Genomic DNA, 24,250 nt, shown 5'->3' on the forward strand with positions numbered 1-24,250 from the left:
CTTAGATCCAATGAACCATAAACTTAGGAACACAAAACAAATAGCAGACACATCACTCATGAAATTTTGTCTACTGACATCCACTTCAGTTTCTCATTACTGCACTATAGGACAAATAAGCGCACAAAACCTCAACTTTAAGATACTTAACAAGTTTCTCCAGTCAAGAGCTGCCAAAAATGGTTTCCAGAGCAGGACTACTTGGTGCCTTACAAGAAATACATCAGTGTTCAGTCTCCACTCACCAGGTATCCAGATAACCACACCATGTTCAAAGTTTCAGGGGCTGTACAGGTTACAAAGGGAGGAAACTGAACCAACTTCTCACTCTTGGAGACGATCCTCCAGTGCGGCACTTACTAAGTGCAGTGTAACAGCATATGGAAAAATCCCACTCTGAACAAGCAGGACTATCAGGAGGGTTGTCAACTTCTGAACAGGAATAAACTCAACAACAGAAAACTAGATTAAAAGTAGATAAAAACGTGCCTCTTACAGAGCAAAACAAGCCAAGCACTTGAAAAGAAAGACTAAGCAACCCTGGAAAATAAGTAACACTCCTGTAGAGAGAGAACTAACAAAATCCTCAGTTATGTTACAAGGTGTGGAACACTGACATCTATATACCCTTTGAGGAACGCACAACGCATTACTAATGGTAGTGCTGCAAGACAAAAGTTTTTACTAGTCAAGTTATGAATCAACTCCAACACTACACAACACAGCAGAGGCCAAAAGACCCAGGAGAGTGGATACATACCGACATGTTGGGAATTAGAATAGAAAACACTGCGCCAGCATATGGGTGGAAACTTGAAAGGGTAAGGTTCTGCAGTAACTGAAAAATATACTTAGCAGCAATATGCTGGCAACAGGTTTTTTTCACCTACAAGTGAATTTCACACAGAAGAAAAACACACTGGAAGGGCAGATATGATATGAGTATAGGATCTGTTTGAGATCTCTTCTCTGCTACAAAAGGTCAAAGAGCCATTGAATCAAGAGCATAGGCAGAGCAAATGCAATTCAGAGGAAAGAAGGGAAAAAACAAAGAGTTGCCTAGCGCTTTTAAACCATCAGTGATGGGATATCGTCAAACACAACTTTGAATCCAGTGGCTTTGACCAATGTCCCAGTATTCATGCACATGAATGCAGAATACTCAGAATAAGCACGACGACGTACGCTAGTTTCACTATCTTCCTGCATAATGGATAAAGTGCATCTTCAGAGCCGCAATGACTTTCTGAAAACACCTATTTATTTGGGTTTTGTGCTAAGAGAAGATATATTTGACTTAAAACAAATGCATCTTGACACATACATTATTACACAAAACACCAAAAATCCGGCGTCACCAAGCATCTCAATTTAAGACTGGTTTTTAACTCTTAAAAAAAAAATACACTACTGAAAAATAATTACTACCTTGCGAAAGTTGCATCAAATGTACGTGCAAGCTGCCTGGGATAACTGGCTCCGGAAGTTCCTGAAGAAAAAATCTAAGAAGGCTGATAGCTGAGGGTACATCTGCTTCCTTAACCAGGTCCACATCTTCTCCATTATCATACCGCTGCCGAAGCCACTCCACTGTCTCAGCATTCCCATTGACTTGAAAAAGTCCTTCTTGTTCCAGACCCCCTAAGATAGATGAAAGTTGCAAAAATAAACTTTTCTGATATATCACATACACATAACAGATCCAAAACACTACTAATAATCCAAGATGCACAGTTCACACATTTAATGAAAGATTTTCATGACAACAGTTCTGCAAGATGTCCAATCTTCTCCCCAGCAAACACGTTCTTATGCCCAATTAACAATACAATAATAAGGTAAATATTAGCAATGTCAAAAATGTAATATTTCCTACAAAGTACCCTACCAGGCTGACTATACTACTCTCATCTAGAAAACAGTGGTAAAGCAGACATAACAGAAGGAGTAAAGACAGGAAATACGTCTCTCAAAAATCATGGGCAATTAAATACAAGAAACTTAAGAAAATAAATACTCTTTTTAAAAAGCTTATTTTTAAAAATAACAACAGCTAAATATATCATCTAAAGTATAGCAAGATAATACATACCATGTTCCTCAATATAGTCCACAACATGGCGGACTATGAATGGAACCTCATTGTCTGGTTGCCCTTCTTGCTGCAGCTCATCAAGTGGAATTCCAAATATTTTGTTAGCAAGAACAGAGTTGCAGTTACTCAAGGAAGGGGAGGAGCTCTTCCTCATATCTTTTTGCAGCCAAAAATCAAAGCTGTCTTTTCTGTCAGATAAGAAGAATTAAAGCCAAAATCATACTTCAGTGTATGCTGTTGAATGTACTCCTCTGTAACACAATGTGCTTTATTACCTAACACAAATCATCTCTAGTCTCCTAATCAGGGCACTGATTTAACGAAAAGTTATGTTATGATTTCACACACAGCATAACAAGATAAATGACTACTGCTGAGGTGTTCTGTTCAATCCTTAATAGGAGACAGAGAAGAAAACATATAACCGCAAAGGAAGCTCAGTAAAATTCTAGTTACTGCCTAGTTAAGTAAGCTGCAAGAAACTTCATGGAAGTGAGACTCTTCCGTACATTTGCTGACAGCATTTCCCAGTTAGACGATTACTTACACAATAAAGCTTCCACATTAACTCAAACTCAAGTTCAGAAAAGACTCTCACTTCAGGGTCACCTCAAGTAAACTTCCAATGTCTGCCTCAATTTCAAAATTTCACTGAACATAACCCTCCTCACCAAAACAGTTTCTAGGATGCTCAGTGATAACATTCCTCCCATCATGCAGGATCTTGGGCATTACTTGCAAGCCTTTGCTAGATACAGGTTCTAGATAACAAAAGTATTAACACAGACAGTTTTAAGTCACTCAGTTGACAAACTCTGTTACTTAGTCAAAACAAAAATTTCTTCTAGCATCCAAGAAAAAACTGTCTCGTTCAAAATGAAAACAAAAGAAAACATAGCTTGCTTAAACACAAGCTATCACTTTCATATAGGTTGGCAAATAGGACAAAAAGTACACATTATTAGTCAGAACACTGCAGCTGAAAAACTTAATTCTCTAACTGTTGTATTGATAAACTGCAATAGACCGGCCAGACTGAAACCCATACTTTCCCCTTTTTTTTAAATGCCCAAGTAGTATTAAAAAAAGAAAACCTACCTCAGAGTACTTAAACAGCCGAGTTTGAAAAACGTTTTCTGCGCCAGCTGCCCTCACTGACCAAGCATTCTTTTGTCATTTATGGTTGTTTAAGATTATGGCAAAAGATCAGCCTGTAGTTCCTCATTGAAGAATAGCAGAACTCGATCAGTACTTCAGCAGTTAATCTAAAAATAAGGAAAACACTATTAGACCATACCATTTTCAATAGCTTTAAACTCAGTCACAAGTCTAAAACATTTCACTTGAGGCATTCACCTTGTCCAATCATCACCTGCTCGTTCTAAATATAAGACCATAATGACCACACTAGCACAGTTCGTGTGGGAGCTCACAAAAAAAGCAAATCCGCTTTTTCACTTAGAAGTTAACCAATCTCAAAGCAAAAGATAGCATGGGACATCTTAGCTGTGAGAATCACGAAATTAAAAAAAAAACACACACCTATGTTTTCAGACTCATTCATGCATTCTTCAAAATAAATAAGAGGTAAGTAGGTTAAATAGGAATGTTTTAAAGTACCTACTGTACTAACGCATTTAACAGCTACAAAAAATCTTGAAGGATCTCAGGCACTGTTTGAGCACATTAACTATAAACTTGGCATGAATAAAAACTAAGGTCGAACTAAGGAAAAACAGTTAACCCATTTTCAGTGACACATATGATCTTTTCTAAAAAACCGATTATGTGTCCCAGTTGCCAGTTCAAAGTCCGAGCGATCATGAGATCTGAATACAGAAAGCAACTTTCCACAAATTAGATTCCCTAGAGTTCTCCTAATTTTTTGCCGTGTAATAAACACACACGTGTATATACACACGTACACATACAGCCAAATCTAGACAATAAAATGGGTTTCCCTGGCTTTAAAGGTATGTACTGAAATCTTACTGTTTCATAATGGGAGACTGATACGCAAATTCGTAACGTTGACCTTAAAAAGCGTCTACCCTTTCTTTGCTCCCACACACTGGCTCTTGTTTCTTTATCACATCAGAACCAATTAACTTCATCTTCACTTTCTAAGTCCTGACAACCTACTACTCTCATTCAGTATCAAAATGCCAACTCCATTTATTAGCCTGTTATACCAGGAATCCAGCATACTTCAGTTATTTTGAATAACTAACAATTTTTTGTGTTCCCAGTCCTCCCCACAGTGCACCCATGTTTTGGAGTAATCAGCCATAAGTTTCAGATGAGACTGCTTCTACTTTCCTCCTCAGATTTTTTTTTTTGCAGTGAGGCCTACAGGGAAAAAAAATTAACATCTTTCATGCTCTCAGGTGTTGAAATCTTTGCCTATCAATATGAACAATGATGGCTGATAGTCTTTCCTTGTTCTTTGTCGTCTGTCCCTAACCACCTATTGTCCCGTATTACGCACACTGCAAACCTGTTGTGCTCCTAGCACAACTGGGTCCTGGTTTGAGACCAGGAATCTAGAAATCACGACAACAGAAAATGAAGAATTATAATCCAGTCAACAAGCTTTGCCATTTTCTCCTTTTTCATAGATGTGTTTTGGAATAACTCACATAAATGAACTCTGTTAAGGCTGCATAAATTTACAAGTCATTTTCAAATCTATCATTGTGTAGTTCTTGGTTACTAAAAAGATGCTGTCAGATTTCAACCGTGAAGCAGTTGTGCTTCTTGACTTCCTTGTAATTTACGAAGACACTGCCCAGCCATTTTTCTTATTATTTTTGTGCGTTGAGAGTCAGTATAATCCCTGCGTGCAGAGTAGATTTCAATCACTCCCAATGTATCGTGTAGTTTTCAAAACACAGAATTATAAATACGGAGTGGTAAACAGTTGATCTCCTCAACTTCTACTGAAGCCAATTCACCCAAAACAATGAACTAGAAAGACTCATGATAGCCAGCTATGGGGTTAGTAGCAGCTGTGAAAAATCTTTGATGGAGCTGCCACAATGCTTCAGGCTCTGTTACTAAAACAAACAAACCTACCTTCAAAACAAATGTTACCTAATAAAATGATTAGGTAATTTATTACCTAAAACAAATTAGAAGCAACCACTTCTTTATGCCATCATACCAAATGATAAATGGAAAGTTGCAGCTCTCTTTTCACAGGTAACTGTTTAGTTAGCTGACAAAAAAAGCACAGCCATTTTTACTAGGTGCTGAAGACAAACAGGCTGCTTGAATATTAAATTCATTCAGGAGACATGACAAAAGAAGGAATTCTGTTTTAGCTAGCTTGGCCATGTAACAATGAGGTTGACAAAGCTCGTTTGTCTCACTTTCCACAACAAGATCAATTTATAACCCGAGCTTACATTTTAAACAAAGTTTCATATAGTTCATCACCCAGAAGAATTATTCAAATTTTCACTGTCTCACCTGCAAACATCTCTATATACACTTAAATATATCACTATATACACTGATTTCAGAGCTTTTAAATCTTTGCCTTTTAGTACTTTGGAGGAACCTTTACAGGCTGTGATATAGTTCACCTGACCTTTACCAGCTCTTGAAAAAGCTACAAATCTAACAAAAGTTGTTATTCTGACTTCCATCAGGTTTTACCTCCTGTTATTTCCAGCATTCTAAAACTGAAGGGCAGGCTTAGACACTGTTAATAATTAAATAGTGCATCTCTACTTTTGATATCGATCAATGGCTTTTGCCTTTGCCTTCCCTTGACTCAGGAAGCACACCACTTTAATACACACAAGTCTGAAAACCAGGACAAGCTATCGAAGCTTCAGAATTATTTCTGCAGAGCCTTTACTGAGCTTTTAAAGAAAAATTTAGTATTGCTTAATGTTTGTAATAGGAGCAAACATCTTAGAAAATAGCAGCTGACCCATTCCATCAACTACTCCTACTTTTGTCCATGTTATCCAGACCCTTTTGAACATGTGCTTTTTTCCTCAATTTCACAGCTTTCCTGCTTCACTAGTGCTATGTGGTGAAACACAGTAATTTTTAAAGGTAAATACCAAAACCTGACAGTTTATTATTAATAATACCAAAACGTGACTGCTTTATTAAAAATATTTTGGTTCTGCCCTTTTCCATCTGCCCCCTTGTTACTGCAAATGTTTAACAAAGATCACTTGAGTTACAATAACGTTTTACAAATCTTAACCATAGAAAATTAAAGACACTCCTTATTGTGACCACATATTACTCCACAATATTACAAGAGGATTAAAAAAAAAAAAAAAAACACACACACACACCCTATGTCCTATGCGATATCTTGAGCTCAAGCATCTTAGCCACAAGGATGAAGTTTTGTTCTGTATTTTGTATTTCACTGCACCCAAAGAAAATTTTTTTTCTTTTTTTCCCCTCCCCCTATCATGCAAGAACTTCATAGAGTTTGCTGGGAAAGCTGCGCCACAAATCTCATTTTGCCATCTTAATAGCTAGCTTGCCAACTAAAAAAATAGTCACACCCACATATGAAATACCACTACAGAAAATACAGAATGCATGGGTAATTATCGATATTTGAAGGATAAGTACGAAAATTTAGCCTTAAATTTGGCTCACCTTTTACATTACTGGCCAACCTACAAATATATGGGTATCACTTAAACTAAAGCCCTCGGGGCTCCACCATCTTTTCTGAAAAGAAAGGAACGAAGAGACAGAAAGTAAAATAATTTAAAGAATAACCAAAAAAAGGCGTTGCAAAAGGTAACCATGCTACAGGAACGAAAACATTAACTCTGCACGTAGAATTTCTGTACCAGGTCTCAACTATTTAAGGAACTCTTATTTACTTATTTTCTGTACCTGGAAAGTGCTCCACATTGTCTGTGGAGCCAATAACGAAGCCAACAACTCCTGCAGTTCTGCCTTATTTTTAATATACTGTCTTATAGCTAAGCATTATTTTGTGGGATTAGCAGACAGCACCTGTGATTTTTCTGTAATATATGAAAAGTAACATCTAAGATTTTAGAGAAAAAAAGAAAAAAACACCGCAGGGCAGCAACATCGCCTGGCGCTACTTCTCAGGAAAAACACCTCAAATTTAGACTTTGGCTTTATGGGACCAACTTTTTCAGTCCACAATGCTGCTGTTCTGTACCTACCCACTCCCTGCACTGAGAGATGTAATGGAGCACGTCCTCCTACACAAATACTAGGCCAATGCTAACTTACATCCAACTTCCCCAAAAACGTTAAACTGCCTCAAAAATTAATGTTTACTTTTTTTCTTTTTTTTCTTTTTTTTTTTACATTTGATAACTAAAAATAATACATTATGTGACCTACTTATAATCAGATAATTTCTGTGTTGTCCCTGGTGACGCATACAATAAAGTTAATGTACTCTTAAATCCAAAGAAAGCACTGAATTCCTTTAAATCTAAGTTCGAAATACTTAAAATTACAGCAGATTTCAAGAATTTCAAAATTATAGCCTAAACTTATGTCAGATTCCAACTTAGAATCATGGAAGCTTTCCTCATGTAGTGACATCATCCAGAAGCAGCAGCAGCTGCCAGCTGTGAGCATGAGCAAGAAGCATTTGCCTGCCTGGGAAATATTTGTGTACCAACTGGCTGCAGAGCATAGCCTCATTCGGTAACTCCTCTACCCCATACTATTTCATTTAAGCTAAAAAGGCAACGAGCGTTCTCCTCCTTGGTATCAAGTTTTATCAAGGTAAGAGGAGACTTCTTCCCCATCCTGTATGTAACACAGGTCACGATCATAACTCTTGTTAACCAATGACATCTATGCCGTTTGTGTACTCATAGTACTGTTAACATTTGCAATGGATGAAATGCTTTCAGACAGAAGAGCTTTTGCCCATGCAATTTTCAGCTTTTGTTCAGCTAACAAATACAGAAAGAACATTTTTGCTCATTTGAATTAATGCATTCAAAACTGAAAGCATGGCCAGGTGGGGGCAGGGGAAACAGCTTGGAAAATGAGCTTTCAGTAAACAGGAACAACAAAAACTCAGGACACAAAAGTACAAGTGATACTTGTCACAACAGCATAACTGAAGGAAGCACTCAAAAATAAAGATATATAGAATATCCTCCACAAGAACAAAAAAGGATATTTAATTTTAAAGATATATTTGTACCCATTAATATATTTTAGTAGTCATAACATACAATCTATTTACAGATGTTAAAAAGGGCGGGGGGGTAAAGGCAAGACTAGCTTAGCGTAGATTATTTAAAAGCAATATTTCCTCTTTCTGACTGTCAGTGAAATGAGCTACTGAAAGCCATTTTAGTTAAAAGGCTGGACTGGCAAATCAGACAATTGGTCTCGGTTATTATTTTTAATTTTAAAAGCTAGTCTTCTTAAGAGTACATTCTCCATCCCCTTAAAGGCATAATATTTTAAAATACATAACTACAGAATTCAACTTGCAGTGTTCAAGGAAACCATTTTAGATCAAATGTCTTTTCAAGCAGATGAGATTTTCTTTCTCCTCTCATTTCTTAGTATGGTTATTTTATCTTCACTGACAGCTTTGCTTTCTAGTTAAATAGGAACTGAAAGGAAACAAGATTGTTGCAGTTTTGCACACAAGCAAAAAAGCACTGACAGAAGTATTTAACCCTAGCTTTTATTAATAAGCTCACTCCTTGCTTGCATACACCTTCACGTGTACTCACACACACCAGACCTCAATGGAACTAGCTGAAATGCTGTACTATCTGCCATTAAAACTTCTACCTTGTACCTACATAGCCTCAGAAAATACTCCATCTGGTAATACTGACAAAACAAGCGCAAGCACAAAGAATACAGCATCAGATTTAGAAGATGTGGAATGAAATTTTTTTCTCCACCCCTGGAAATACAGTAGCAACCCTTGCAACTTACAAATTAGAACTATTCAAATTAAGCATTTATGTCATCACCATGGAAGAAAGGCAACCGAACAATTCATGAAAGCTCTTCTGAGAAATACATTAGTCAAATGGACGGACTTTTGGTTTTCATAGTTAAAACTTCCAAGCTAGGAAACCGTAGTGTTTATTGAATTTTAATTGAGGGGGGAAAAACGTTAATCTACAGTTTCAGCACGCTGAACTTGATTACATTTCCTCTGAAGAAAGTCCATCATCAAATACAGATCTTCGCCAGAAGTGTATCTAATGTCTGCCCCCCAGACATCAGTCAAGACTAAAACCAGAATTTAGGAAAATATTATGAAACTTCAAATTTGAAGAAATAAATGAGGCTTTTATCAACTGTACTACAGTCGTTTTAGTAACGCCTGAAATACAGTAACTGATTTAAGCATCACGCCCCAAAATTTACAATTTTTAAAACAGCAAGCTGAGATCACTGAAATTTGTTAGTTGATTTTCAAGCCTTCTGATACACAAAGATAACATTTTATATTCACTTACTAGATAAAATCCAAAGGTTTTAGCAGCATTACTGTAATTCACGATTCTTCTGTAACGATATCTTAGCAAGATGAATTAATAAAAACCAGAGATGCCAGAAAAAAGTAGATGTTTGCTAGCTGCTTCACACCCACCACTGAACGCTGCCAGATTTGCTCTCTCAGCTGCTGCTGCCAATGCACATGTGCAGAATTATAAGGAAACTTCCTGCTAGCACAATCCCATCACATTCTTAATGGCAGTAGTTAATAAATAAAAAGGCTTCTGTATCTTGTGTAACAGCTAATTATATTCATCCTACTTGCCTCCCCCAAAGTAAAGCCGTATTCAATCGCACGTATACTTGCCAATATCTCAGATAAAATACAACCTAAATGCAATGGCACTATAGAAGTACAGTAAGGTAACTCACAGGAAGAAATTAGCAGTAAAACTACGCAACTTTAGAGGTTCATATTATAAAACCAAAGCAGATTAACAATTGTCACTGCTGTTAAGATGGACTTCAGAACAGAAGTCAAACTACCTCAGAGACACCAAAAAAGCAAACTATAAATATATAATGCACTTAATTTATTATACATAAGTTATCCTATTACATACATTTATCGTCAGCCTGTTGCTCCCCCTCCCTGACAGGTAAGCAGAAATACACATTGGAACTCAATGCATTACAAAACGTGATACACAACCCATTTGCTACAGAAAGACTGCCTCTGTCATAATGCTGACCACGTGTCATCAAAATAAAGGAGTCTTAGTATCTTCACTGGAGGAGTAAGACATTTTAATGAGGAGTTCAATTCTCTAGCAATGACTATTGAATTTGAGCAAAAAAGAGATGACTGCTAAAGAAATCTCCTCCACAAGCAATTCTTGCAACTTGACCATGACCAAATTTGAAGATACTACCAGCCACCACAAGGTTAGAAAACACACTGTGGAACAAAACTAGATTAAAAAAAAGTAAAGTGGTAGGATTAGACCAATGACAAGAAAAATGGAGATTTAATGAACTGTGAAGTTCAATGATGAAGAAAAAAGGCTTTCTAACGTGCAAACTTAAAAACACAGAGGGTAAAGGAAGAAAGAACCATATCAGTAAGATCCCAACTTTCATCTCCTTTATTTTGTCCAAGAATTATCATTTCACACAATCGAGCACAGATTTTAATCCTTAATACACTGCAGGGAACATTAAACAGAAGAAATGTATGAACAGAGCAGCCAGCAAGACTGAAACCTGGACAATCAATATATGGCTCCCTCCAGATACTCTGTTCTGATGGAACAGTCAGTCAAAATTCCTTACAAATGTCCAGACAATTGACTAAAATAAGCCATTTAAACCTCCCAGTATAAAAAAAGAAAAAAAAAACACACACACAATCCATACATCCTTTTTTTGTGTGAATTGAACAAGTCTTTGGTACAGGTTGTTTGAACACAAGCATAATGCAGTATCTTCATTTTAAACTCCAATTTGTTATACTCTTTATTTTTTTCTTTTCTTTTTTTTCTTTTCTTTTTTTTTTTTTTTTAAAAAGACAAATATACTGGATATAAGATTTCATACATTCACAGGTGAGAGACTGTAAGAGTATAATGAGTCACCACAACAGAACTATTCATTTCAGTAGAGTCAGAATAAGGCCCTTGATCCAGCTGCAAAATATTATACATTTCTAGCAGTGAATGAGTCGACGCATATGTTGCAAATATCAGAATTTTAGCACAGTAATCACCTTTTAAACTATGTTTTCTAAGACTTCAAAGTAAATCAGCTCTACAAAGAAAACGTACACAGCAGAAGATTTGGTAATAAGTACATTATCATTTAGATTGCAAGAATATACAGATTTCATCTGAATTAACTGAACTTTCCCAAGTCCCATCAGCTGGCGAGGAACCAAAGACAAAACTACAAAACCAAGCCTGAATTTACTAAGGCCTTGAGATAGCTAGCCATTATTCTGAAATAAAGTAGTTATTCTCAAGGTAAGATTTGTAACTTATTGCAAAATAATACAGTCAGTGAGAGACTCAAACCTCAACTTCCCAATTTCAGATAACTGAAATAGGGAGCAATTCTGGGTACATTCTCCGCCCGAATATAACTTTGACATGAAACATACAGTTTCTCTGCTGAACAACTGATCAACTGATATATCAGTCACTTTAAAAACAGCATTACAAGTAAAAATTCTCACTCTTTCAGATTCCACCAAGGAGGAGATAATATTTCCCTCCATTCTCTAAGTCTTTTTCAGCTGTGTCGGATAAAACCTACTTTTTTCAGTTCTTAAGTAACAGTCCTTACATCTCAAAGGATTAACAAATATATAACTCTGTCTGCAAGGCAAGAGAAAAAGTTAAAGGTTTACAATCTTTCATCTTTACAGATCCAAACACTGAGTTGTCCTGCAAGAAGTCAGCTCACTCTCATCCTAATGGCTACTAATTTTTTTATTTTGTGTGCTAACCTGGCAGCAAAAATAATTTGGTGTCATGCACAAAATAAAAGGACAATTTAAAGGTATACTCTTACAAACAGCGCTTCTTCTTCCTTAATGCTGCAGCGTCTGTTGAAAAAAATTCACTCAGACTTGGCAGGTTTTACTGACTTTCTAACGAGCCCTAGAAGAAGGCATCACTGCTAAGCTATAGACATTTGACTGGAGATCAAAAGATTGAATATTTGAAATGGGGAAAAAAGGGGGAGGGGAAGCCACACCCACACAGAAAGTAGGTCTATCACAAAACTGACTCATGTATGTTCCAAACGTAAGACAACTGCTTTTGCAAACATGTTGCTATGTACATTAAAAAGAAAAGCTCTACCTCTGGCACAACTCTCATAATGAGCCATACACGACAAACGTAAATTCAAGTTATTTAATGAGCTGTTAGAAAGGCCTCCAATATTACAAGCAGTGAGTACAGTAAGAGTCCGTATCAAGAAAGACTGAGCAGACCAAAACTGTAATTTGCCAGATTCAGATGTTTTGTTGTCTGTGCCAGACTTGAAAGAACTAGAAATTATCATGTGAGGTCCTGTCTCGACAGCTTCTTTTAAAGTAACTATGAAATACTACTTGATTGCTCTTACTGGAAATATTACTGCATTATTTTAGGAAGATGCTTTCAAAACATTAATAGAAATATTTGTTATCATAATTTTGCGAAGACAAGGAAATGACCCCTACTGTGCTAGATAACCTACAAAATACAGCGAAAAAAAGTAGATAAAGACATTCTGAATATCTTCAGATATCATGCAATAAAAAAAAGCACATAAAGCAGCTTACTAGTAACGAGCAATAAAAGAAAAGCGAAACATAAAGGGGCTAATGAGACAGCAGAATTTGTTGTAATATAAGCCAACAAACTCGCTTTTTTTTTTTTTTTTTAATTACATTGCACAGAAGACAGATAAGCTGCAAGGGCAAATTTCTAACCTAAACACTAATCCAGTTCAACAATTTATTCTAAAGGCACGTACTAACCATCCCATTCCTGAGGACACTCAAGAATACAAGCCAAAAAAAAAAAAAAAAGAAAAGCAGTGTAAATTTTGTTACATTCAGTTTCATTCCTTTTACACAGGTAAGGCTAGAAACGAGTGACTACACTGTATATACTTTTCCATCCTTTACCTTTTCCTCCCCTTGAGCCTGCCAGCAATAACACATTTAAAAAAAAAATGTGAAAATGCAACCAGACTAGGAAAATCAGGAGCAAACCAGTTCTGGGCTAGAAGTTTAAGTTGTAGTGTTTGATGTTCAGGGTTTTTTTTTGTTTTGTTTTTAAACGTAGAAGTAGTATTCTATCACTGGAGTATCTCATATTAAAGTAGCTCTTGGGCAGCAAGAAGCATTTAAACATAAACGTTTAAATCCCTAAGGAGCTCCCAAGAACAATGGGAACCCACACTGGCAGAGTCCTCGGAAGACACATTTGGTCTCAGGCTGGAGCCTTAAATCTCCAAACTGAAATTCTTAGTGCTATAGCAATGCCTTTGCGGTCGCAGAAGGTTTAGGGACCACCCTTCTTGAACTTCTGGTGCCAACTTCGCTGGCGCGGAGCTGCAGGGCCAGCGCTGCCAGCGCAGCTCCCCTGCGGGAGAGCAGCGATCAGCCTCGGCAGACGGCTCGGGTGAGGGCGCCAAGGCAGCCCGGCGGGCTGTCAGCGCTCACGTGAAGGTGCCCCACACAGAGGCGCAAGCTGGGAAGCCAACGCGCCGCTTGACAGCTCCGTCCAGCGGCCTCTAGCAACTTCGGCACCGCGCGACAGTTCAACCCACCCCGGCTCCGCCGCCGCGGGCGCCGCGACCAGGCAGCTCCCGCGCCCCTTCGCAGCGCTGCGCCCAGAAGGTTCCTGAAGCTGCCGCGGAAGGCGGCGGGATGCCGGCGCCCGCCCGGGCCCGCCGCGGAGGGGGTCCCGGCCCCGGCCCGCCCGCGCAGCCGCGCATGCGCCCCGCCGGCCCCTCACCGTTGCCGGGTGACTCGCCCTCCCCGCCGTCCTCAGCACCGGCAGCAGGTTCCTCCGCCTCTTCCTACCCCGGGGGCCGGTGCGGGCCTCTCCTCGCCTCGGCGCTCGCCTCGTAGCCCTCCTGCCGCGGCCGCCGCCTCCTCCGCCGTCTCCTGCGGCCGCCGCGCTGCCGACCCGGGCGCCGTCCGTCCCCAGAGCCGCTGCGTCGCTCGAGCGCGCCTCCGCGAGCCGGGGGGTCCCCAACGGTAGCGGCGGCAGCGGGCGGAAGTGACGCGCTGACTGACAGGTGCAGCGCGCGCCCCCCCCTCTCCCGCGGGGTCACGTGCTGCGGGGCGGAGGGGGGGGGGAAGGGGGAGGGGTCGCCGGTGGCGCCGCGGCGGCGCTGAGGGAAGGCGGGAGGCGGCGGCCGCGCTGAGGGGAGGCGGCGCCGAGGCGAGGGCGGGCGCGGGGGCAGCGCCCTGCTGCCCCTCAGCGACGCCTCAGGCCCCGCGTAGCAGCTTCTTCCCCCCCCCCCCCACCCCGCCGGGGCGGAGCCGGCTCCTGCCCCGGCCTCGGGGCTCGCCGCCGCCGGGCGGGAAGGCGGGCGGCGCCCGGGCGGCCCCGCCGCGCCGCGCTGCCCTGAGCCGCCTCAGACGCTGACAGGCTGCGACAGGGAACAATTCAGGCACTGACCGAAGGATGAACTTGCTTATTTTTGCCCCTGCGGTGATTCTGCCTTCTGTCCGTGCAGATTCAGCGGTGCCCGGGGCGTAATCAAAAGCGTTAATACCAATAACTTGAGATTCCTGTTACATTTTTGTGTTCCTCATAGCCATACGCAATCTACAGGAAGCATTGGCGTATTTTCTCAGCTAAAAGAGAGCACCGAGCGCGATCGCTCCCTAGCTTTTCCCAGGTGTGAGCGTGCCAGCAGTAACGAAGCACCCTTAGACCATGAGCTACTGCTTTTTAAAATACAAAATTTACCACCGTAAACTAAGTTAGCATTAGTGAGCATGGCGATGCAAGCTTACACAAGGAGCGTTAAAAGCCATGCCTAACGGACTACAGCTCCGCACGCCGCGCTGAAACTACAACAGCTTTTTCTGTAATGCAGAGCCTGCAGCCATAGGTGGTGGGTTTAATAAGCATTTACGGAAATTCAGATTTACTTAGTAGAAATCCTCTTAGGAAAAGCTTTTTTTTTTTTTTCCCCATTAATAAAACACCCTTGCAAAGAAATACGTGAAAGGAAAAAATGACAGAAGTAGGAGGAGATTAATTGAAGCTTCTAAATTTCCAATAGCTGGGAGAGTTTTGTTTCAGGTTTTACAAAATGGATTCTAAATTTTAATTGAAGAGATGCATATTTTTGTAAAATTCATTAAGAGTTTTTACATTCTGAATGTGAAGAAGGGAGTCACAGTGCTGCAGTAGATTAGCTTATTTCTTGATCTAAAACTATATTTTTCTGCCAGAAGGTTTGGTATCATTGGAAGTTGCTGTACAAAGACAATAAAATGCACAGGGTCAAAGTAAATGACCTCAGGAGGTTTATATTTTCTGTCAGTCTGCTTCCACAGCACATTTCTCCACTGGAACTGTTAATAAGGTTTCCTCACATCAGGAAGAGGTTCCAGAATTTGTATTTTGTATACATAGCTGTGTTCTTTCTGATTCATTTAGCCTCATCAACAACAATAAAGATACTGAATCAGAACAAGCTGGCAATTTTGTTGATGAAACATGGGAGAGAACGGACTCCAGCTGGCTCTTCAGCAGATATGTTGGCTACTTGACAGGAATAAAACTGCAAGAAATCTGACACAGAAAACACATGCAGGGAGAGAGGAGACAGACAGTAGAGACAGGCAGGTAGGCAGGCGTTGCACAGCACCTGTTTGCTGGTTTTTGAGTCCAAGACAGTATATTCCCTGCTCTGAACTGGCTCCGAGTATGCCATTTCATGCCAGCTTGTCCTACCTCCTTTCAAATGCTTCCAATGCTCTTTGCAGGGGGCAGACATATGCAGTCCCAGGCTGCCATTTTAGGCTTTTCTGCTCTTTTTGTATTCTCGCATCCTAGTTCTGAAAGTTTTGAGGAGAACCTGGGAGTCGTGGTATTTCAGACTTTTTTTTTTTTAAGTAGTTAAAAAATAGAGGGGGGAGAGAGGGAGCAACTGAATGAGCCACTGCATGGTTACAACTCCATCACACAGCTACTGAAAGTATCAGCTTCTCAGGCTGCTGTTAAAAATTACTATGGAGCTCTCAGATAGCCGTCTCCATCCCTTTCCCACTATCTCCATGTGCATCTCATGTTTTATGGTAGCATTTTGTCATTCTCCCACTTACAGGATACGCAGACTGCAGCACAGCTTGCAGATGCCCAGCCTAGTTTAAGCAGCCTAGTCGTGACAGCACGGAGCTCTGCACAGGCTCGCTTACCCTCTCCAAACCCACGGGCACACACAGAGCAGCCTCAGCGTGAGCAGGGGTGGTGCAGGTGCATGGCTGCAGTCACATCACGTGGCACAAGACTGTCACCACAAGTCAGGACATATGACACAGCACTGCCTTGCACAGAGTCTGTGACAAGGCTGTAGTGTGGGGCTGCTCACAAGGAGATGGACCCGTTTCCCAGCTGCTGCACAGCTCCAGGAGCTGAGCAGGTGCAGCCGGTCAGCATCTGGCTCATAGGACGAAAGAGGCACAGTGCCGTGGCATCCCCATCTCATCAGTAAATCCATGCCCAGAGCCACACCCCTAAGGGTGAGCAATTTCTGCAGTTCAGTGTGTTGCCTTACAAGCCCAGCTAAGTTGCTCAACCCCAAAGTTACAGACGTTCTGCTGCTAGGCACTCACAAAGCAACTCAGTAGATCAGAAAAAATATTAGCATAATTCCCTTGTTTTCAGAAAAAGGTATTCATGAGTGCAAGTCATCAATGTAAGAGTATTCATCAGTATATGTCACAGTAGAACCATTTCTCCTTCACTGATCCCTAATATGAGACTCCTGACCTTTACAGAAGGCTTCAGAATAAATACGTTCTGAAAACTAGCTTCTAATCAAGTCTAATTCCAGCAGCAGCCCTACGCTGCTCCACATCAGAAATTGAGCAAATGAGAGAAAAATAGCCCCGTCCTGACTGTGCTCACCATTGAGCAAGGCTTAGCACAAACTTAATCAATTTTGCAATATCATCCAGTCTTTTGAAGTTTGATCGAATTGCACAATTCTTTACCTTCATATTTGATCATTATCTTACCGGAATAACGTGGAAATCTGATGCACAGCGACGCAAGACTTGGTCTGCTGTAATATCTCTATATTACATGCCAACAGTTTTTACTTGGGGAAGAATTATTCCTGCATTTATGTATCTACACACAAATTATTTGACGTTCCTGGACTTGGAAGTGCTTGGTTTTTGTCTCAGACGGACCCTATTGGTATTTTACAAAGGTACTGACAAACAAGAGTCCTTTCAACACAAAAGAAGGAATGGCAAACAGTAACACTTGTCAGCTGGTTGCTCTGCAGAAGACTTTCCTTTCCTCTGTGTTTTTTCCAGAAAGAGAGGCATGTCCCTGAACTGAGTGTTTACTTTGTTCCTCTTTGAGTGTTATAATATTTTCTTTCTAGCAAGCATTTTGTTTCAGGATGCCCAGCACAAGACACCTGGGAGTGCTGGACACCCATAACTCTTAATGGAGGCTCTAGGAAGAGCAACTACTCAGTTCTTCTGACTCATGATGTCCAAAAGGTCACCTAAAAATCAAAGTCCATTTTTTAAAGCTTTGCCCTGTACTAACAAGTGAAGCTTCACAACACTCAAGCGAACAGGTAAAAGGCAAAATCTGTTTTATGGAAGGAGAAACTCCACACAGAGACATCCATAGATTTTTCCAAGACAAATTCCATCCTCAAGACTGTCTGCCATTACTAGACATATATGTAAGGATTTTTTTTTAAACTTAATTCAATATCAAAGGCCTGTGTTCTATGTAAATGTCAGATGTCTTCACTTGGTTTTCTACTAGAGCTTTATCATTAGAGTAAACAATTACACAATTTTCCCTGCTCTTGAATACTTTTGGGGTCTGAATCTTGAGTTTGGAAGATCTGCCTTTAGAGTACAAGTCTAGGAATATGGGACAAACGTGGGTTTTAAGGCTTGTTCACATCTTAATTGCATGGCTGCAGACTTAACAGTAGATAATTCTTCCCTTCTTGAAATTCAAGACATCGTAAGGTTAATTCAGTCTTCTCAGTTCCATTTCCTCCCTTCTGTTCCCCTTCCCACACTTCCCCCCCCCCCCATCTGCAGACAGCTGAGTTATCTGAATTTTATGCAAGCTAGTATTCATCCAACGGGAAAAATTATCCAATGTATGCACCAGGCACAAGCAAAAATTACAGTATTGCACACTTTCGTTTTTCACTGCCTAGCTGCTTTTGTCTATATTCACCAATCTGAGCTGTAGACAGACATGAACACAAGCCTCAAAGCTACTTTCCACTGAAAAGTTAACTGAGCTTATAACTTGAATGGCCTCATCCCTTTTCAATTCCTGTTATTTGCACTTGGAAAGATCTTTGCTTCAGCTGCAGTGGTGCTTTTAGCTTAAGTTGTGGAAAGGCTACAGTTCAAGTAAGCACCATTTGTCTGCTGCCAACACATTCGTCTCTGCTGCTCCCGTGTTATTTCGTGGTGTGGTCCCTCTCACTCAAAGCAGACTAACTCCGGCAGAGTCAGTTTGAACGTACAGGGCTCAGGTTAACCCTGTCATCAAGACATAGCCTTAATAAGACTGTAGCTGTTTTCTATATCTTATCTATATTTATAAAAAACAAGCCATAGAAGTAGTTATTGAGCACTTTCTGTTATGGTCAGATTATGTAGAGATAGCCATCAAGAGGCTAAATAGTCTAATCTTTTTCCTTTAGACCTCAGAGGACAAAACCAGCATTTAACAGAGCGTACTTACAAGCTTTCATTTAACCAGCAAAAGTTAACAAATGTGGAATCTACTGATTACCACTTTCTCATGTTAATGGTAGTTTTTGGTGACCCTGTACATGCTATTTAATATGTATATGCTCCAGCTTTGTCTGCATAGCAAGTTTATGAAACTGGAAAAGGAATTCTGGAAAAGATGATATATGAATCCCTTCAAGTAGAAATAAAAATTTTTGGTCTGGAAAAAGCCTAGTATCTTTTCTAGCTGATCTCTGTGAACTATCTGCTGTGTTCCTCTGCTTGAGCAGCCTTGTTTCCTTAGACAGCCGAACCTTTTCCAGGTTTATCTTGTTCTGCCCAAAACCTAATACATCCTTAAGCTGCCAGGAGGTCCCAGGCTGTTGAAAGTGGAATAATTTTGCAACACAAAGAAAACTGCTACTTAGGCACTCATCAAAAATTCATCTACAATCCTGTATCCCAGAAGTCAAGGATATCACAGCTCCCTAACTAGCCCAGCACACAGCACAACACAGCTGGAAGTGACAGACTCGCCTATAGTACATCTCTGGAGTAGATTATCATCAATACATGAAATCTTGCTATTCCAGCTGCACACTAGATGCCACAATCTAATCCTTGTGCTATTTCATCTCAATACAGAATAGTGTTTTTCCTTTTCTTTAAAGGAAAGGGTGAGAAAGTCAACAGTGGAACGTCAGCTCCACCGAGAAGCACTGTGCTGGCGAATGCTCTCAGTGTTCATCCAGGACTTTTCTGTCTTGCTCTTTTCCTCAGAGCTGTTGCTTGCAAGAGATGCTACTGTTACTGATGTCCAGACACAGAAAAGGAGGATAGGGGAAAAAAAAAAACCTGCAAGTAAAGAGCAGAAGTCATACTAAACTAGCAATGTTAGGCCAGTACTCATCACAAACTGTCGTGTGTCCTATAGCATATTAAGTAATGTGACTAATACATCACATGCTTCTTTCCCCTCGCTGTCTTTCGGAGAGGAGCATGTGCGTTTTGTGTTAATTTTTCTTCCTCTGTCTAATAATGCACACACACATTGCTACATTTGCTAGAAAAGGCAAGGCCAAAGCCAAGTGCGTTGTTTTGGAAGAGTACCTACTACAGTTTTGGGTCAGTCTCTAAGAAAATTCAGTTGCAGGAATCTCCATTTGGCTGAACGTTTAAGAATCCACCCCATACTGAGCTTTATAAGACTCAAAAGGAGGGAAAGAGGACATTTCCACTCCCCCTCTCTTTGGTTTATTCTTTTTGCTCTTTGCTGCAACGGGACTCCTGGTAGCGGCTGCCTGAACTCCAGAGCTCTTTGGGAAACAAAGGCTTGGAAAAAATAGCCAGGGCAGAAGGACTGTCTACATTGAGCCTCTCCTCTTCCTCCCCTCAACCTCTGCACACACCCACTGTTAAAGGCTTAATGGCCTAGATAAGGAAACTGAAACACCTCAGCTAACAAAGTGTATACTGGAGAACAAGCATCAAGTGTTTACACACTAGCAGTGCAGCGTTACAACCACACACGCTGCCAAAGAGAGATCCCTGCCTTAGTTACACGCCCAGGATTCATTGTCTCCTAGCCTGGGAACCTGTCTCCGTTCCCAAACATGAATATTTTTTTTGGCAGCAAGACGGAACAAAAAGCACAAAGAGAACCAAGAAAATCCTTTCAGTGAAGCGGTATTCCTTTTTCTGTTCCACTAAGGATGGGAAACCTTCTAACGCGTATTAGCAAGCCCAACCCTGCTACCTTTCTGAAAAGCGCTCAGTTCTCATTGGAAACTAAAGCAATTAGGGTGGTTACAGCATCCGGCCCAGTGATTTTGACCTTGAAAAAATTAATCTCCTACCTTTAGCACCAAAAATACCACAACATTTTGAAAATGAAATCACTGTTATATTTGCGTGGGTGTGTTATTTCGAGACAGCACTAATGTGATTATAAAATCAGTTGTGTCAGCTTATTGGCTCAGCTACAGACCCTGATCTGCTAGAGCGTCTGTTCCTCTGAACGGCTGTTCGCGTTAGGATGCCTCGTCCCTCTTCAATTCCACGTAGGAATAGATGCAATCTGATTCCCACTGTTACACCGAAGAGAAAGAAACCCCCTTCTTCTTGCAGTCATCCACCCAATTTCCATGAAACTTGGCCTTTCCAGGGCACATCTCGTGCCAAACATGAACACAGCATCCCCCAAACCTGTGAAAATTGTAACCAAGCAAGTCGCTACACCCAAACCCCACGGAGGCCGGGCTCACTGGTTCCAAGTGCCAGCCACCAAGAGAAAAAGCTGAGCAGTGGCAGACTCCAAACCTCACAGCCTCTCGCCTTAAACACCCCTCAATTTTCCTCTTTACTTGAGCTCCCTGTAAACGTTTCCTCTCACCTATTTCTGCATCCTGGTAGCAAGTATTTGTTTTCCTCTGTTTTTCTGTGGGTGTCTGACAGACACTCAGTGGTTTGTGCTGCAAGGCATGGTTTAATGCAGTAAGTAGCAGGTGACTCACTGGTGTCAGAGGTTTTGGTCCTGGCAGATTTGACTCAGACCTTCATCTTTTGGCAGTAGGTTGAAATAAAATGCAGTTTACACTGTATCTGAGGCAGTGTTTCAGCCATGACCCTACCCATATGGCTTTATACACTTTTATCTGTCTAGGATCTGTAAAGATCCTATTGCACTTCTGTTTTGCTTGCTCTGTTGGCTTAGCAGTTCTTTCACATTTCTATATTTATTAGATCATTCAGTTGCCTCCATGTACCGCAAAGACTGTTGTGGTTCAATGTTAGGGCAATCATTTCAATACCAGGTTTCTCTCACTGAAGGTGGCGATTTTGAAATCCTGCCATTAAAAGTGTTCTACCAAATAATTGCTTCATGGATGGTATTAGCAAGAATATCCTAGCTCCCAGTGAGAGTAAGCAGTGCCCGAGTAAAACATCTCCTACCCATCTTTCCCTCCTGTAAGCAGCTCATCTCAATGCCCTGGGCTGTCTGTTCTGGCTCTCCCCTGAGCGCCTCCAGGCCAAGCTCCATACAAAACTTTCCGTATGAAAACTACACAGGGCTGTACCGCACAGGGCATGTAAACACGAGGTTTGAATCCAGCAATAAATGTTTTGGCCACAGTTTGACCACAGCACCATACTAATAAGCTGCAGAGACTTGACAGAGAGTTTATGCAACAGTCAAGGTGGTTGTTACGGAGATGAGTAGCTACTGATTTGAACTGACAGTGAGAACATAATTTCTCATAATTACATTACATGGACTAACACTGTTCCACGTTCCTCAAAATCCCAACTCAATATCAATTAAAAACCTAGTCATCTTCAGTTTACAAACCCAAACAACTTACCAAAAGTGTTTTTAATACTAGAACTGCCCAAAAGTTGGACACTTAGAATAGTAGTGGTGAAAACAACAAGCACGCCCACTCTGTCTTAGCTTGTTTAGAAAAGCCTAAGCTCTGCTGTGGATACTAAGGCCTGAGCCCTTGACTACGTCCAGAAACGTAGATTCTTCTGCTTCACTGTCCTGAGTACTTTGTTTGCTCTTTATATCTGAGTTTGTGCCAGTCCAAGTGGTTTCCCCCTACAGATCTCTTTCCATTATAAGAATTCTGTCACTTGTAAAAATGACTAGTCAAGTATTTATGAATATTCATTCATGAACTGCATGCATTGTTGAAACATTCAGATCACATTTTAAAGTTTTTTTCTGAACTTAGGATCTTCTAAATCTGGTGCCCCGCCTAACACGAAGAGGTTAATGCTGACCCTTTGTAAACAGACAGTAAGAGCGTTCAGTGCCAAATCTCAGCCATGGTTAATGCCGAATATTCACCCAGCAGCTGCCTTCCTGCTTATTCCCATGAGCTTTCAGTCAAAAACACAGCTTTCTATTTTTGACGATTGGTTGGAGTAAAGGGAGGGAAGCAGGCAACTAAGTCCTAACACTAAACATTACTCGTACGCACAGAAATTGATTTTGCGTGGATGGTCAGTGCAGAGGCAGAGGCAGCCAAGCCAAACTTTTAATCCTAACAAAAAGGTAGCTATACCACTGCCAGGGCAATTTCAGGTCCAGAAGCAGCGTAGCCAGGTTTGCACAGTCTTGAGCTCAGTGGGATCCACGCTATCTCTTGGGAGCTCCAACGGAGTAGTGTTATCCAGGTTTTTCCACTGTTAAGGTCCTCTGTTCTCCTTTACCTCAAATAATTCCGGCATGGCCATACCGAAAAAGCTCTCAGATAGCCATTTGCCAAGGCACTCAGCAAATCGTCCATTTTCTGAAGATATGGAAAATGGAATGGATTAAGAAAGGAATCACTAGGTGGGAAGTAAACCACTATTTATGAATGCTCATGAGTAAAAAGAATGATCATTTCTAGGTGCGTGTTCATATATTTTAATGTAAACACACACTGGAAAGAGATTCATTCCTTCAAACATATCCACTTTCTCAACACACGAGCCTCAAAAATGCTGTAAGTCTGTTATGCCAACAGAAAAATCCACGTTACCTTCGCAGGGCTCTGAATCAGCTGTATTCATCTGCCCAAGAGCTGTCTCACAGCTGCCCAATAGACGTCTGAGTTCATTGTCTAAACTCCCTTTATAGTCAGTAGAGAAAAATAGATCCTCCTAGCACACGATTAATTTCGGCCTAAATTAGACGCTTCAAACAGATCAGATGACTGGCACTGGAGAAGTGTTTATTTCTCTGCCTTGACTGTCAGGGAGTCCAGACAAGTAATTCAGGTGGAGACACCACAAGCTATACTAGATGAAACCCACCCCAGCATCTTCGGAAGATGCACATAGCCCTTCCCTCCCAAACTGGAGGGCCTTGAAAAACGATTCCCCAAACAGCAGATCAGGAAGCGTAGCTGAAGAACATGGACACGAGACTTTGTAGCCCGAGAATCGTCCATAACCCTCGCAAGCAGCCGCTCTAGGAGGCGGCTACACAAAATGCCCACGTGCTGCACCGTCTCTTCTCCATTCAGTTTTTTGTCTTAATGCAAAACGCATCTTGCAGCTGAGCCAAATACACCAAAGAGCTATTAACCATTTTAAAGATTTTCCAGAAATCACGTCACTCAGCACCTAGAGAATATTCTCCACACCACTGCTCAGCCTTCCTCCCTTCTCTGCAACTGAAGGGATTCCCCTGTGAGTGAGCCCCGCGTGATTCACGCCGTTGGGATGGGCTGAGC

General features: G+C 41.0%; 1 protein-coding gene across 6 annotated transcripts in view; it reads right to left on the bottom strand.

Annotated features, from left to right (window-relative positions):
* Window positions 1–14,325, bottom strand: part of FAM13B (family with sequence similarity 13 member B) — a 51,437-nt gene extending 37,112 nt beyond the window's left edge. For 2 of the 6 annotated variants that reach the window (XM_068959348.1, XM_068959343.1), the window contains exons 1-4: window positions 14,065–14,325; window positions 3,194–3,360; window positions 2,093–2,283; window positions 1,429–1,641 (exon numbers count right to left, since the gene is read on the bottom strand). In XM_068959348.1, coding sequence (XP_068815449.1) covers window positions 1,429–1,641; window positions 2,093–2,249 — 370 coding nt within the window. In that variant the 5' untranslated portion in view covers window positions 2,250–2,283; window positions 3,194–3,360; window positions 14,065–14,325. Of the gene's footprint in view, window positions 1–1,428; window positions 1,642–2,092; window positions 2,284–3,193; window positions 3,361–13,876; window positions 13,994–14,064 lie in introns of those variants that run through there. The other 4 variants (XM_068959349.1, XM_068959347.1, XM_068959345.1 and 1 more) reach the window with 3 other exon arrangements.
* Between the last annotated feature and the right edge of the window lie 9,925 nt (window positions 14,326–24,250).

This window comes from Struthio camelus, chromosome 13, assembly GCF_040807025.1.
Source record: "Struthio camelus isolate bStrCam1 chromosome 13, bStrCam1.hap1, whole genome shotgun sequence".
NCBI lineage: Eukaryota > Metazoa > Chordata > Aves > Struthioniformes > Struthionidae > Struthio > Struthio camelus.